The sequence below is a fragment of the Bubalus kerabau genome, chromosome 2 (genome assembly GCF_029407905.1).
Source record: "Bubalus kerabau isolate K-KA32 ecotype Philippines breed swamp buffalo chromosome 2, PCC_UOA_SB_1v2, whole genome shotgun sequence".
NCBI lineage: Eukaryota > Metazoa > Chordata > Mammalia > Artiodactyla > Bovidae > Bubalus > Bubalus kerabau.
This window is the reverse complement of record NC_073625.1, coordinates 49,156,679-49,173,442: the sequence shown is the minus strand read 5'-3', so window position 1 is coordinate 49,173,442 and position 16,764 is coordinate 49,156,679. Positions and strand designations below refer to the sequence as shown.

Genomic DNA, 16,764 nt, shown 5'->3' with positions numbered 1-16,764 from the left:
TAACATTTGCCATCTACTATTATATAATAGAAAGAGCATCTTGTATGAAGTATTCTCACCAAAAAGGTTTAACCTGAATCTAATTAAGACTCCAGACTTAAATTCCAGTTTACAAGAAATACAGTGACTGGAGGAACAAGTTAATACCACGAGGAAACAAATTTAGAATGTAGGACATTTTATAAGACAAATGGCCTTCAGAAAGCAAATGCCTTGAACAGATAGTAGGAGTGTGTGTATTATAAGGTACTCATGATATTCATTAATTCTAGATTAAAAAGGTGCAATGATCAAGTGCAATGCAGGAGCCTTGTGTGGATCCAGGTTTGGAAAACACAGAGCAACCCACAAAAACAGTCCTGAGAATTTGGGAAGTACTGAATACAGATATGATACTAAGAAATTTCAGTTCATTTTTCTCAAGGGTGGTAATAGTGTTACAATAAGGTAGAAAAGCATCCTTTTTCAGGGGGGAGACATTAAATATGTTAAAGTTTTTAGAGGAAAGTGCCATGATGTCTGTAGGTTAATTTCAAATGGTTCAGCGAAACACACACATATCCGAAACAAACTTGGCCAACTGATGGTAAGAACTGCTGGATTTGGGTGACAGGTAGATGGTGATCACTGTGCTATTCTTTCCAATTTCCTGTATGTTTAGAAATGTTCACTATAAAAAAGCGGGAGAAACAAAATAAGCTTCTCCAACTATGTTCCAAAGTTAATAAATGACAGATAACTGCAGCCAATGGTGGGAAATAAAGACTTTTACTTGGGGTTCCTTCTGGAAACTCCTTCATGTAACAGTGCTAACTATTCCCCGTGGTTGAATGATTCAGGACTCCCCAAATCAGGAACTCCCTTTAGGGCTGAGGAGGGCTCCCTACTGCCAACCTTTACCTTTCCAGACCAGACAGGCTGCATTAGGGTGGCCCTTGGGATCTGAAACATTCTCCTGTCACTTTTAAAATTCTACGATTCTGAAGAGTAATATTATTTATAATGCAAATAACTAAGTAAACCCCACAACAAAGTGTTACCACTAATTGTGAGAATTCATCACGCTATTCAGTAATAAAAACAGATAAAAACAGGTGCAAGCAAGCAACAAGTGCCAGGTTCTAAAGCAGAGGCCACAAAACCTCACATTATTTCATGGTAACAACTACAGCCAAGCAGAAAGCACAATGACAATGAATTTCATTTCCAAATAAAAGTCTAACCTTTTTCCAGATTGAAATTTGTGATATCCGTAGAAGTTTCTTCATCATCACTAGAAAGGCCTTCAAGGTGATCTGCCATCTTACCAGTCTGCTCTCTGGCTTGTCTACGACGAGTCCTAAATAACAAGCAGTGAGTTTCCAAACCAGATAAAGGAGACTCCTCCCTTCACAAACCGACCAACAGCAAGCATCTGGAGATTACCTCCTGGCCTCCCGTTCTGCAATCCGACGTTTGGCATGTTCTTGATACAGTGCCCGATCTCGTCCAAAGGAGTCAAGATTTGGTGCCATCAGAGCTTTATCTGGAAAACAACAATGGTTAAATTAAAAGCCTTCCTCCAACAATCTTGAGGAAAGAGTTTGCACAGAATAAGCCATAATGACAGACTGCTTTCTAATCTCAACAGTGGGATTCTGCAATAACTGATAAACCAGATAGTTTGCTAATTTAGAGCAAATCTCAATATTAATCCATGTTTCCACAAAAAGGAGCAGAGAAATAGAGAGTCTGACAACACTACCCCAATGCAAACTGGCTGAATCCCTGTTCTTATGTCTAAGTAACAAAACTAGTTTATGCTATCATGATGACAAAGTAAGTTAAAAACCTAAGTTATCTGTGTAAAGGGAAAAATAATACATTACTTTTTAAGGAATGAACTTAAGCATCATATTGCTGAATGATATGAAATGACAGCAAAGAGTGACTGCTAAGTAGGAAGTATGAAAAAACACCTTTGTTGTAGGAATTTAATGATTTATTCTATTTTGTTCTAATTTTTCTTTGTAGAAATTTATTCTCTATTACTATTTTAAAAAACAAGGGCAGAATCAACAATATAGACTAAAAATCCTATCTGAATAGGACCAAGTTGTGCTTTCTCAACCACTACTTTCAAAGCACAATTCCCTTATTTCTTTTTTTCCCATTTTCCATCTCTCTCTCTTTTTAATTTCTAGGACAAATTTTCTAACTTAGCTTTCGACATTCCTGTTTATACATCAGTTACCATTTTTTAGTTTCCAAGGTATGGCTATTCTTCTTAGAATATTTCTTTTTTATAGCGTCTTCTACTTGTGCTACATGTAGGATCTCTTCTGCCATCTCCCAAGGACAGCAATTATGTTTTAAATTTTCTCCTGCCACCTGCATTTGTGTCCTCAGTCTCTTTGGTCCTACTGCTTGTGTTGGTCTCCGATGATCATTAACTACACAGGAGTGAGACTGGAAATTTCGTGGATGCAGGTGGGAGCTGTCTAACAGAGGCGCCTCCATCAGATCACTGGGTAAAAGTCAACCTTTTCTTGGGGCCCCCAGATAATAGTGTCTCATGGTCTTTTCTCTGGACCCACTCTCTTTGTCCAGAGAAGAATCCTGGAGACTCTCCTGCCTAGGGTAGAAGCAGAAATGGGGGAAACATCTCTCTGTGATGCTTTATTTCTACATTCAAGTTCGACACCATGGAGACATCCTGTAATATGCAGGATAGTAATGGGAAGCAAAAACCCTAGAGGGTGTGTGGGGGGTAGGAGGGCGGAATGATGTGCAAAATGAAAGACCTCAACTGAAGTTTTTTCCTGATACCAAAGACGTGGCACAGCAACAGGGAAAATAAAACCAAAAAAAGTGTTGGTGTCTACTTCAGTGTATCCTAACTACCCTAGACCCTACTTCTTTTGTGTACACCTGTGGCAGATTCATGTTGATGTATGGCAAAACCAATACAATACTGTAAAGTAATTAGCCTCTAATTAAAATAAATAAATAAATAAATAAAAGTTGACTCTTTTACTGCTTAGTAAACAAGATGCCCCGGCTTTACCTCAACTGGGACTCCACTACATATCACAGATAAATTAGCTAAAAAGTCCCAAACTACAGAAATGATTCCTGCCTCTTTAAAAGGCAGCCATCATTAAAGAAGTATTCTAAAGAAAATTATAATGTTAACTTAGTATAATACTTAAAATGTTTATATTTAGAGACTTTTTAAAATATATATTGAAGGAGACAGAGGAGACAACTCAACTGATAGCTTCCTTCTTTCTGTAAGAACTATATGCGGTAACTGTGGTAAAGCACTTGCAAATCTAAACAGAAGAATTTCAGGCTGTATTTTTGTTTCTTTAAAAAAAAGATATCAGAAAAAGAAATTGATACTTCCGTATCCCATGCAGTCTTCCTCAAATCTTTGGCAATAATGAATACTCCCTTTAGGACGATACTTTTCACTTTCTCATTACCTTTCATTTCTTTCCAACTGTCAATCTATTGATAATTAACACCCATCATTCAACCCTTACTCTGAATCTCATGTAAGTAAATACCTCCAAATTATAAAGAACAGATTATAGCTAGGAAAAGGTATTTGATGAAATGCACAGCTCACACAACCATTTAACTTAAAAGGAAATTACTTCCCATCATAGATATAATGATTACCTGTAATTTGCCCCAGAAATCTGGTTCTATCTGGATCAAAAGTGATTTGAGAGGCATGCATTAGTTATTTAGGTGCCCCAAATGGCACTAATCCAAATTTAAATGTGTATGGCAAAAACAGAAGGTCAAAGCCATTCACATGGCTTACACTGAGTCTGACTCATCTGAGGGCCATGTCACTGTCTCTTTATGATGCTCCAAAACCCACTCGGCACACAGGAGAATGCTTTCCAGGGTTTCAATGTCTCTCTAATTTAGAGGACACACTATATGACAAAGCATTGTTTTCAGAAAGAATAAGAACAGGGCACTTTGCACTTGGAACACCTGGAGTGGCTGTTTAACATGCAGATTACTGGACACCATCCAAGACCTGGCAAGAATTTCTGGAGACAGGACCAAGAAATCTGCATTTTAAATTAATATCACGGGTAATTCTGATGTATACATCCATTTAAGAACTGCTGACACAGGGACCAAAGAGACGACAAAAAAGCCAGGAGAAACCCAGCACAGGAAAATTCCTATTACAGCACTCAAGAATACAGAGGGCAGCGAAAAAGTGGAGTCAAAATGCTTTTTAATATGTGTGGTTAAAGAGTTTCAGCTAAACTCGTATTAAGAGCTTTCTAATTCATTTTGGTTTTCCATAACCCACATCACAATGAAAGGAATATAAATTTTAAATTTCCAGATTTTTACACTAAAATTTCAAGAAGTGTTGGCATCAACTGACTTACTAAAAAAAAAACCCAAAAAACAAAAAAACTAGTTATATAAGGCAAAATAGAAAAAAAAAAAAAATTTCAATGCAAAAAATTTTGCTTTATGCAAGGGGTGAAGCTCAAAACTCCCCTAATCTTGGAATTGTATCATTTGTTATGTAATAAAACCCTCTCTCCCATCCAAAATTTCCCAACCCCTAACTCAAAACCTTATGATCAACAACAGCATTTGTGTTAGCATTTGTATTGATGTTAAAATGGGGGAAAAAAATCACTTAGGGACAAGTAGATACTGGTTTTAAGATAAAATACTGATGATGTCCTTACTATACTTTGAAGAATGAAAAAATATGCCCAAAGAAGAATAAGACAGAATATTAGTACATGATTTGTGCTCCTTTGTGAAGCTATATTTTCTTAAACACAATCCAAGCACATGCTATTAATAATTTTAGATCTACCTGACATAAGAGCAAGGAAATTCGTTTCTTTAAAAAAAAAAAAAAAATGCCCTGAGATGTCTACGTTTCAATTAGGATGCACTAAGTGAACAAGGTTGTTTAATGAATAATAAAAACCTTCAAGATGGACTGACTTGAATGGCTTGAAAACTCCGAAGATTCATCTTTAATATCATCTTGTCGTCTTTGGACAAGGCGGGAAGCTCGCTGTTTGTACAGCTGATGTATTGCTGATTCAAGTTCATTAATCAGTGGCACCTGTAAAAATACAACACACTCCGTAACACCAAACTCCTCAGATGCTTCTTTATTTGAGGGTTCCATATTATTTCCGGATTTCTGAAGGAGTACCCTCTGGACAGAATAATCATGAATTTCCAATGAAATACAAATAGTAATTCAGTTCTACGACGTCTGGGAAGTAACACTTCTTCTTTTATTCCGTATATGGAACTATAATGTCCAGTGCCTAGTTGTTGGAGCAAAAGTTTAGTTAGGAAACTTAAACACTTTAACAACAGTAAAGAGAGTGAGTAAAGAAATGTCAGAAATTTTAGTGCTTTTCTTTTAAAGTACGTGAATCCATTTTTAGTGTTCTAGCAGCATGATCTACCTTGCAATTTTTGTAGCTTAAAATAAACTAATATTGCTATGTAAGACCAAAAAAACGGCTCTGAGTAGGTAAAGAGTTTGCTAACTGCCCAATTTTGGACATTTAAATTGCTCTATCATTCACAAGGACCAAGTACTTTACAGTAATGTTATACTACTTTGTGGCTTTATTACACATTTAAAATGTGAACTGCATTCATTTATATTAATAAAGTGAATAAAATTTCTAGCTATCATTAACCTGTCTAAAAATCAATCTATTTGAAACTCAGAAAGTTCTTCTGTTCCCATCAAATATTTAATTTTTTCCATATTTTTAAATAAAATTGCTTGCATAAATTGTTGCTTTACAAAGTCAACAGATTTTTCCAGGTTAACAGCCACAGCTAAGCATTCAATTGGTTCATACAGAGTACAAAAAGCTTACGGAATGAGACCTAACTTAAAAGGAAAAACCAGAAAACATTCTCTTTTTATAAATACCTTATGCTATATAATCAAATGCTATGAAACTTTCACAAAACACTAACAACCACTAGACATACCTGAGGAAACCAGAAATTCTAGTTTCCTGATGGTTAGTGCGAATAAAAAAACACACTATTTAGAGTTGGGCAACACTGGCACCAAGTGTAATAGCAGCTTCCTGAACTGAACAGACTGCAAATGGAAAATAAAAAGAAGCAGGTGGAATAAAAGCAATTTCATACACTTGAATGATTCCATTGCAAAAGCAACAAATGTTCACAGAAAGGTCAAACTGATGCAGTTATTTCATTCTTTCATATGCTACACCATGGGCAGCAGCATCCCCAGACCTTGATGATATCAGCTGAGCCCACAGACTCTAACTCGAAGGTTAAGCATAATCCATTTTTCAAGCAATTATTGTCATATTGTTGTGACTTACACTCACCCACCCCCTCATTTTTTTTGCAAACCGTACAGGACTAAGGACATGCCTACAATGCACTCCTTTAGTCCTGGAGGTTATTAACACTCGTCTTACTGCTAAGAGCTAGATGCCTGAGGCTGCATCAGACAGAATCTTAATTATCCAATTTACAGTTAAAATTCTGATAATGTAATTTCTGTTTAGGTAATTAAAATGCCTTTTAACAAAGCCCTGAGAAAATTCTGAGAATAAAAGTCCTAAAGCACATTTTCACCTCTCTTTCATGTTTCTTAACAATACTGATTTATGATTTATTACAAGAGTGCACCGTGACAATTTCTTTACCCTCTCCAAACTCAAAACTGCTACTGACTACCATTATTTCAAGACCAAATTTAAGGCAAAGAACACAAGAAGGAAGACGACTCCAGGAAAACAAAACAATGGAAAGTTAAAATAATCTGCAAAAATAAAAATCTAAGCTCGAAATCACTTAAACCTTTATAATGAAAGAGAAAAAAACAAAAGAAAGCTTATCTTTTTATGGTCTTACCCTGACACAGTATTTCCAGAATGACAATTTACGACATTATTAACTCAGCAGCAGGCTTGGTAAAATCAAATGGAAATGGAAATGTCAAAATGAAATAAAGTTATCTTCAAAAGAGAATTACCTACTTCTCTTTTAATTAAAATGTAGCCACTATATAACAGATATGGTTTAAGATCTGCTTCAAAAACCTTTACCTAAGTGACTGTAAAAACCTCAGCGTAGTCTGAGGTATACTTCCCTAGGAACACAGTAACCAGGAGAGAGAAAGCATATATACTAAATGTTTTCGAGATAATAAGCAACTGAAAACAATATGAACTAGATATTCTACTAGTCTCTAACTCAAGAGTGGTACAATCTAGTTGATCGTATTACTGTCAATATTTTTTAAGAGCTCAGTTTGCAATCACAGTGTGTAAGTTTACTCAATTAAGTTGCAAAGCAAAGACCAAGATATTTCCAAGAAAAACTCCACAGGGACAAATTTTACTTACAAAGTATGGTTTAAGACAAAGACCCTTTCTCTAGTCACAAAAGCTTACTGGGCCAGCCCCCACCACCACGCCCCTGGGTTCACAGGGCTTTGTTAGTAGGACACACCGCCAGCTCTGACATTTCTGTCCACTTCTCCTCTTAACTCAGCTCCTCTGCACAGAGTCGAACTTATGTTTCCTTCTCACCCTGGTACTTATCACCCTAAGCCACAGACCTGCCACATGGGCAATTACAGCCCAGAATGTAGCTGCTTCCCCAGAAATCAGATGATCAGGACAAGAACACAAATCCTCCAGAGAAGACTTCATGGATCTGACCAGACTGGCTGGAGTCACTAAGACTCATTAGGAAGACACAGTTTGGCACTGTTCTTTAGCCAGCCAGTCTTTGGCCTTAAGATACTGATCAAGAGATAATAAAAAGTTAAAATACTCATTTAAACGTACTATATGCCTACAAATTCTATGCTAATTCATATGACCAAGGATAAGAGAGAATGTGCCTTCTAATCCTGTATCCCATGAAAGTTTAGAGAGAGGATACTCAAAAGTACTGATTTTAATTCTTTTTAAAGACAAGGCTGTGAAGTCCACAAATGCTTTTAACCAGTGCATCAAACAATAAATTTGTCTTAAAGAAAAATCAATTAAAAGTTGCTTGAAAGAGAATTCTGTGTGCAGCTAACAAAAAAATGGAAACAAATGGTACAACAGAACGCAAATAACTGCCAATTGACTATCATACCAAAAAGAAAAAAACTCGGAAATGAGACCTTAAAACAAATTATGGTCAATGAATGGTTTCTGAAATGGATAAAGCACAGGTTTATTCAGATGAAAACTATTACTAGCAATGGCAATCAACTTTATCTAGGGTAAAAAATAAAAACTAATAAAATTTTACAACTTTATGCTATACATATTTGGAATTACCTATACAAACAGTTTAAAGATAAGTTTAGATCTGAACCATAAGAAAGAAAATTTCATCAGTGAGTCCCTTATATTCTAATAACCCAGGACAGGCTGGTAATCCATCATTAAGTTATGGCAGGATCTGCCAAAGTCTTTAAATGTGCTTTGATTTATCTTTTTAGTTTTCAACAAAGGCACTAAATTGCCCCCAAGATAGAATGCTGCTAATGAAGTAGAGAAAATGAAGCATGACTTTTCATCACTTCTAAAGCTAAAGTCAGTGGATATTCTCTGAGAAATACAGAAATCTAGACCTCCCTAGGTTTTGCCTTATTCAAAGAGATTAATATTTTTGCATTCTTACCTTTTCACTGAAACACTCAAGCAAGTCTTGGACATACCCTCGCATTTCTTGCAAAAATTTATACCGTTCACCAATACCCCCAGAAGACCCTTCTAATCTCTCAATGGCCCTGGTGGAGTCCGCGCGGCTTTGCAGGTGTTTCTCGTGCTGCTGTCGGTTTGTTTTGTGCAGTTCTTTCATGGAGTCCAACCTTAAGAACAGAAAAGGATAAATATCACACATTTACATCTGGAAGTCTAGCTGTCAGGACACTTGCAATATTTATAATAATGCATTTCGTTCTGCTATTAGAATCTAAAAACGCTTGGAGTAGATCTTTTCATCTGTACTCCTGTTTTGCTCAAGAAAATGGTAGTCTACAGACTTCTTATATAAAGTTATTTGGTGGGCTAACCAAAATCTCACTGTTTTGCCTTTCCCCCCATATCCTGACTACACTTTTTTCAGAGTCCAAGAGCAGAAAACTGAGAACTGTCTTCAACCAGATCATGGAGTGGTATTTAAAAAAAAAAAAACTTCGAGGCTTCCACAGAAGGAATCCAAGTAGGTAGCAGAACAAAGTATGAAGTCATCTTCTGGTTAGATTTTGAAGATAGGCCAGTCAATCTTCTTTGCCGATATTCTGTATCTGCTACCCCAGACTACATGTTGCCTGAGGGAATGGAAAGCTAGAAGACAGGTCTTTAAGAAGTTGATCTGCCCTACCTGTCTTTAAGCTGTTTCTTTACCAAATCAATAGTAACGGGAGTCATCTCATTACTGGGAGTTTTGAAAGGGACTGTATTATCTGTTTTTTGAGATTTGGCATCGGATGATCCATAGGCTGAATAACTATACGGAATGCCATAGGATGAACCATAAGGCATTGTCTGGTAGGTGTTCTGGTAGTACATGTTCACTTCCGTGGGCTGACTTGCTTGAACCTAGATGAGAAATGGGATATATATTAAAACCAGTAGCTAGAACTACAAAAAGAATAAAAAACTAACAGGAAATAATCAACCCATTTTTTTAAACAGTATGTAATTAAAGTAAGTAATTGCAGAGCTTCTCAAAATCAAAAGTAGGGCTGGATGAAATTTCTCTTGTGGGATTACTGGATTCATTTCCAATAACTTTCAGGAAAACAATAATGAAGAGATTTTGAGTTAGTAGGGATGTTAAATTGTGTCAAAACACTAACAAAAAGAAACTTTGTATGACATTTCCATTGAACTACTTACTTCTATAGAACAAGTTGTTGTAACTACTTTGGAAGATATTTTTCATCTACAGTTAAGATTTTTGCACTACTGAGAAATCCATCTTCTACAAAATAATTTTTAAAGTTAGGAAAAAAAAAGTTGTGCAAGAAAGAAACATTTAATCTATACAGTGGACAGCTTTTTTTTTTTGGCAATATGTTTTTCATTTCAATAAAATAGGCTAGAAATCTTAATTCACTTTTTCAGGTTTGAAGCTTAGCTGTTTAGCTCTCACCTGCGGGATATTGATTCCTTTCCTTATCTGCTCCTGCTCCCATCGGCTGAGCTCTTCATCCTGCTCCCCAGTTACTAGAGCGTCATCATCACTCCCCTCGATACCTATGGCCATAAGCAGGGAGAAAATAAGTCCAAAAAGCAGCAAGGGAAGAGATGCTACCCTGATATTTCACAAAATCAAGCAAGAATATTGGCATGAACTCAACTTTACTAAAATTAAAGTGTCTGTTATGATCTGTCTCATATCTGACTCTTCTGCTTTACCTGTCTTAATAAATACAGTTATTCCTTAAGCAAGAGGCAGTATCAATTTAACAGTTAAAACCTTAGACAGGCTTCCTAACCTCTGTTAGTTTGACATCAATTCAACAAAGAGAAGAATGAAACCTAATGCCTCCTCAGAATGAAGAGCCAATTAAATGTATTTATAACATGTTGGGTGCTTAGCACAATACCCATCACACAGTCCTCAATAAACATTAGCTATCAAAATCATGCTACACTTCCCCCAAAATTCCAGTTAAGACACTTAATATCCAAGCAAGAACAGTTCTCCAACATTTAAACTGAAGTGAAAGTCGCTCAGTTGTCTCCGACACTTTGCAACACCATGAGCCATGGAATTCTCCAGGCCAGAATACTGGAGTGGGTGGCCTTTCCCTTCTCCAAGGGATCGTCGTCCCAACCCAGTGACTGAACTCAGGTTTCCTGCATTGCAGACGGATCCTTTACCAGCTGAGCCACCAGGGAAGCCCAAGAATACTGGAGTGGGTGGCCTATCCCTTCCCCAGGGGATCTTCCTGACCCAGGAATCGAACCAGGCTCTCCCGCATTGCAGGCAAGTTCTTTACCAACTGAGCTATGAGGCAATCTTCAACATTAAACATAGTTTAAATAAATATGATACATTTTACTTGATTGTAGTATCAAATAAAATTTAGTAACAACAGGCTTACTGTTGCACTAAATAAAGTTACCTATTTCCTCTGCAATTTTCTGTCTCTGTGACTTTTCTTTCACAGAAAAAACTATGCGGCGTTTCTCATCATCATCTTCATCATCGCTGGCATCGTTCTCATCTTCTCTAACAAGGCGGCCTTTCCCAGGCTCACTATCATGAGGAGTGAAATCTCCCAATTCCCGGGCCATCTGACGCTTTTTCCTTGCTGCATGTATAAAAGCTGCATCTGGAATTTCTCCTGGAAACAAACAGTAAGGATTAGAACCCATGCCATATTAGGAAGAATGGTTCTATTTTCTTGAAACTATGAAAGATAAAAGAATCTCTCCAAGACAGCCGTGCATAAATGATGTTCTAACATCCCTTGCTGGCATCCTCACCCCTCTCCCCAAACTCTGCCTGCCGTACGACTGATTTATTTTTTTAACTTAGTTTAAACAGAAACTGAAAGAAGCTAAGGAAACAAAATATATACAATGGCAATATATACAGGAAGGCAGGGAGGGGAAAATTCATGAAAACAGTTTTATTTTAATGGTTTTTATTTTTCATTTTTAAGAACTAAACAAAAGTAATAAAGTCATATTTATTACTAAACTGGAGAACAAAAGCAAAAAAGGGATCTACACTCTTACAACCCTAAAACACACTATTAGATTTAGAGTGTATTTCACCTGCAAATAGTTTTCGGTTCACCCGAAAACACATTGAATATATAATCCTGTGTCTAATTTTTCTTCATATTAAAATATAAGCTTTTCCATGTTGTTGTTTTGCATAAACAATTTTTAGTGGTTTACAACATTCAATAGATAAAGCATAATCTACTACATAATCAAATTAATTAACACTTTCACCTACAGTAAAAATTAACGCCTTGCTACTTTTCTAATTTATTATTTAAGTAGCTATGGGATATCTCATCATGTAAATGCACCGTAACTTAACTTACTAAGCTATTCCTCTCTTACTACACATTTTTTCTAAATGTTTCTCATTGCAGTTAATGCTACAATAAAAACATTATTTCCGTGGGATACATTTATAGCTATGGAATTACAGGTCAAAGAGTAAGTACATCTGAAATCTCCTGATTCATAATGTCAAACAGCTTCCCATAAAGACTGTACCAATCAGAATGCTATTAGATCTATATATGTAATTTTTCACAACTTTACAAACCCAGAGCAAACATTTTGACTTTTTTAAAAAATTAGTATCAGTTTCTTGGCTGTGTTGCATGGCTTGTGGAAGTTTTCAGACCAGTGATCAAACCTTGGTCACAGCAGTGAAAGCTCCCACAGAATAAGCATTTTTAAATTTTATAATGAGTTAAATGGTTACTCTTCATAATTTAAAACTGGTGACTAAGTATTTATTCAAAAGCTGATTAGCCAGTGAATGGATCTGCAAACTATTTCCATTAAAATGTAAAAAAACCCCTGAATATAAAGCTAGCAGCAGTTTTGCTTTTGGTAGCAGTTCTTGAAAAAGTTAAAATCTTAATCTGAAATACATTTTAAAAAAAAGGACTTTTGTACTATTTATCCATTTACCTGAACCCCTCATTTGTTTTGATAATAAAACTGCCTGTCTGAGAATGAACTTAACTTTCTAGTTCTCCTTCTTTCTGTATTTGCAAAAGGAAACAGCCTGACTCCAAACAGATGTCGTAAGAAACACCACTTAGCTAACTCCTTCCTTAACGACCATCATTACAGATGGCTCATTCCTGAGGGATCACTTCAGTTCTGAGGAACATCTGCAAGTACATACCTGGACGGAGAACATTTAAAGAAGATAAAGCATTTGAAAAGGCTCCACCAGCCTTTGGCTTTTCTTCTTCCTTCTCACTTTCCATATCCATTTCATCTTCCCCGTGTTCACTGATGATAACTCCATCTTCTAGACTGGTGTCCTTAACATGACCTGCTTTGTCCAAAGGTGGTTCGTCTACATTTTTGGAAAAAATAAGTAAATAATACAGCATATCTAAAACAAAATCCATAAATTAAGGAGGCACTTTTAATGCAATTATAGGCTCAATTCATTAAAGCATCAACTATTCTAATTGTTTATAAAAATCCTCAAACTGCTGACATGTGACATGATCACAGCAGCCAGCCAGGAGGCAGAAACAATACAGAGGGTAGAGGGACGCGTGGCCCTGCCCAATCCCTGCCTTTAGTTAACTTTATTGAAAGTTTACCACTTTACCAAAACTAACTTCTTCCTCTCAACTCTCATAGGTAACTGTTCTCACCTCTTGGGAGCATTATTCACTTTATATGTCAGTATTTCATTTAACTCTAAATCCATCTGTGTTAGTATCTCAGTCATGTCCAACTCTGTGAGACCCCCATGGACTACAGCCCCCGAGGCTCCTCTGTCCATGAGATTCTCCAGGCAAGAATACTGGAGTGGGTTGCCATTTCCTTCTCCAGGGGATCTTCCGGATTCAGGGATCAAACCTGGGTCTCCTGCATTGCAGATTCTTTAACGTCTGAATCACCAGGGAAGCCCATTTGAGGCAGCTTTCTATCAAGAACAAGATAGAAACTTCTCTGTAATGAACACTTTATAGGATATCGTCTTAGGTGATAACCATCATCTGAAGAGTGGAGACCCAAAAGTCACAGTTACACTGTGTAAACCCCTGAGGCTGTTGCCACAACTGAATGTTTGGAACAGTGGATTTGTGACTAAACCTGATTTTTCTGGCAACCTGGAACTGGGACACAGAGACAAGTTAGAAACTAGTTAGCACTAAAAACCACCACATGCAAACCAGGAAGGGAGCTGTGGAGTCGCTACACTCCATCACGTGGACAGAGAAGACAGCTCTCTCTTCCGCAGGCCATTCCGGAGGCCAGCTTCAAGACTACTTTCTTGCCACAGGGTTCCAGGGGGCACCACTGCCACAGCGGTTCATACCAAATGGCTTACTTTACTTACAACTAAATAGTCCTATTACACCTTCCATCCCAGGCAAAATGCAGAAAAACAGGCATTTTTCGCCCTCAATCACTGAACCTGGCAATGCACATACGAGGCACCAAGAATATAATGAAAGAGTGAAACAAAAAGTTCATTCTAAATATGAAAGATACACTTCTGTTGTTTCCCTAGCATGTGCCCCTCCCCAAAACTGCTTCGAACGTTCTCAAACCATCTCCTACATCTCCTACTCCTCTAAAGAAGAATCCTGGACATAAGATCCTACCCCCCTCACCCCCACCCCACAACTTTACTTAGAAGATTTAGGTCACTCTGCTTCAGATCTCTTAAATTTTTTTAATTCACCACTCTACCTCATTGCCACAGATTTCCTCTGAAGTGCATTCTGAGGCTGATGTTAAAACTCACTTTATCAGATGCATAAAGATACCGGGAGTCAAGAACTACCCATTTGCTTTTGCTCTCAATTAACACTAAATCAATGGCTTTTAACAGACAAAACAGAATTGCGAAAAGGTTTACTTGATCCAGTACGCCCAGATGATTCCTGCAGACTTTAAAAGACTCAGTGTTGTAATAAGTTCATAAGTTATTTGCTTGTGACAGAGCAAATACAAAGTCCAGAACATGGTAACAGGTGAATTTTTGTTAGTCCTGTATTATCCTTCCAGACAGCTTTATAAAAAGAGAGGCTGAATAACCTTTTCTGAGGCTCCTCTTGGGCCTCAATGTCTTCGCTACTTTAGGAAACCTGAGGCCACAAATATCCTACTCTGACTGTGGGCACGTTCTCCATCTCCTCTATTCTGTCTACAAAGCGACACAGGCTTCTCTTTAGCAAAAGAACTTCGACATGATCCCAACTATTTCTCTAGCTATTGTCATCTACTCTCTCTGCCAATCTTCCAAAGCAGCCATGTGGACCTGCAACCTCCCACTTCTTCACCAGTTTGCCAGTCTCGACCTTGGCAAACAGCCTTTGATTATCTCCCTTTCCAAGCTCACCAACTAAACCAGAGGCTGCAGCCACAGCTACCTGATACAGTATCACTGAGCAATTTAGCAAATGATGTTCCTTCCTCTAAACAGGCAGAGCTTGGCAAGTAAATTAGTCTCTTTTGCCAGATGCCTCCCCTGCCCCCCGCAAAACCCAGCCACCACACCAACAGCCCTTCCTTTTCCTGACCTTCCTGATACTATTTCATACAATTGACACTCATCAACACTCATCATCTTGAAACTTTCCTATCTGTTCTCCTTTGGACTTTATGACTCTTTGTATCTCTTGAGTAAACCGTCCTCTCTATGTGTACGCTTATTACAGGTGAAGTCTTTGGTCCTCAGGAATATTTCCTTTATGCTGCAGCCTCGATTCCATTTACCCCTGGCTTCAATTATCACCTCAATGAACACCAAAACAAAATCTACATCTCCAACTATTCACTGGCTATTTCTACTCAAATTCAAGTTCAAAGGTGAACTCATCAATTTGGAATATCCCAAAGGTAGGTTTTCTAAGTTGATACTACCCTTGTTTTCCAGTTAATGCACCTCTGCCGATCTAAGGAGGGTTGGGGGTAGGAAAAGTTTGGGATTGTGAGCTGGTTAATGAAACAGGAACAGTGACGTCTACCTTTGGGGGGGATATTAATTGAGTTATCTGTTGAGTAGGAAATCAGTTAATATGAAAACAAGGTGGCCACATAAACTTTGCACCTGCTTCAGTTTTTAAACCCAACAGTAAATGGTCTTTTCTCAGTTCTCACTTTTCCTGAGCTTTCTTCTTCAATTTCATCATACACAGTTGGTTCTTAAGAGATCTGGAAAAAATGAAGCAGCTTCCTAGACTCCAAAATAATCAGTTCCCCTAAAAATACTCCTCCTCCCACCTGCATTCCCTATTTCTGTATATCATACATAATTATCCTCTCAGTCACCTGCCACAAAAGCTCAAATCTATTTCTTCTAGATCCAATAGCTGAAGCATACATTATGTCTACCAATTCTTCCTTTGGAATACTTCTCAAAAAATCTTTTTCTATTTCTTTCCCCACACCCACAGCAAACATTTTAAATTCACCTACAATTTCCCACCGAGTCAGGAAAAGCCTCAGTCTTGCTCAACTGAGACCTTTTTAAACCCACTATTACTGGATCAAAGCTGGCCCTTGCATTTAAACTGCTTTAGGCCTCTAATGTTTCCTTGTGCCAATCCATGCTGCATGCTAACACCTGGTTAAGATTTCAAAAGGCATTTATCATGTCACCATCCTGGCAGGCCCCTGAAATGGCAACTCTAAACCTCATACTAGATACTAAACACCCTTCACAATCTGTCAACAACGTACCTTTCACCTAAACCTCTGCATCCCCCACAAATCATCTACTCAGCCTGTCACATGTACTTGCTCTTTTCCAAAACAGCAAGTCTCTGAATAATAGCCCCACACCTCCCCTATTTTCTTTGTAATTTAAAAGATCAAAAATCCAGCTTCAAATTCCACTTTATCTATGAAGCATTCCTTCACCCATCTCTAAAAAGAAAAGTGCAGTTAAGCTTTAAGTCACTGACTAGACATTTTGCCAAATTCGGGATCCAGTTATACACTGAAGTGATGTTGTCTCCAAAATTAGACTGCAAACTTGAGATATAATGACATACGTTCCCACATCAAGCCT

The 16,764-nt window shown here is 37.5% G+C and overlaps 1 protein-coding gene across 3 annotated transcripts in view; it reads right to left on the bottom strand.

Annotated features, from left to right (window-relative positions):
* PAXBP1 (PAX3 and PAX7 binding protein 1) overlaps positions 1-16,764 on the bottom strand; it is a 33,096-nt gene that overhangs the window by 13,428 nt on the left and 2,904 nt on the right. For all 3 annotated transcript variants that reach the window (XM_055567680.1, XM_055567681.1, XM_055567678.1), the window contains exons 3-10: positions 12,904-13,080; positions 11,144-11,365; positions 10,165-10,268; positions 9,391-9,608; positions 8,686-8,875; positions 4,987-5,110; positions 1,426-1,525; positions 1,224-1,339 (exon numbers count right to left, since the gene is read on the bottom strand). In XM_055567680.1, the coding sequence (XP_055423655.1) occupies positions 1,224-1,339; positions 1,426-1,525; positions 4,987-5,110; positions 8,686-8,875; positions 9,391-9,608; positions 10,165-10,268; positions 11,144-11,365; positions 12,904-13,080 (1,251 nt within the window). The remainder of the gene's footprint in view (positions 1-1,223; positions 1,340-1,425; positions 1,526-4,986; positions 5,111-8,685; positions 8,876-9,390; positions 9,609-10,164; positions 10,269-11,143; positions 11,366-12,903; positions 13,081-16,764) is intronic.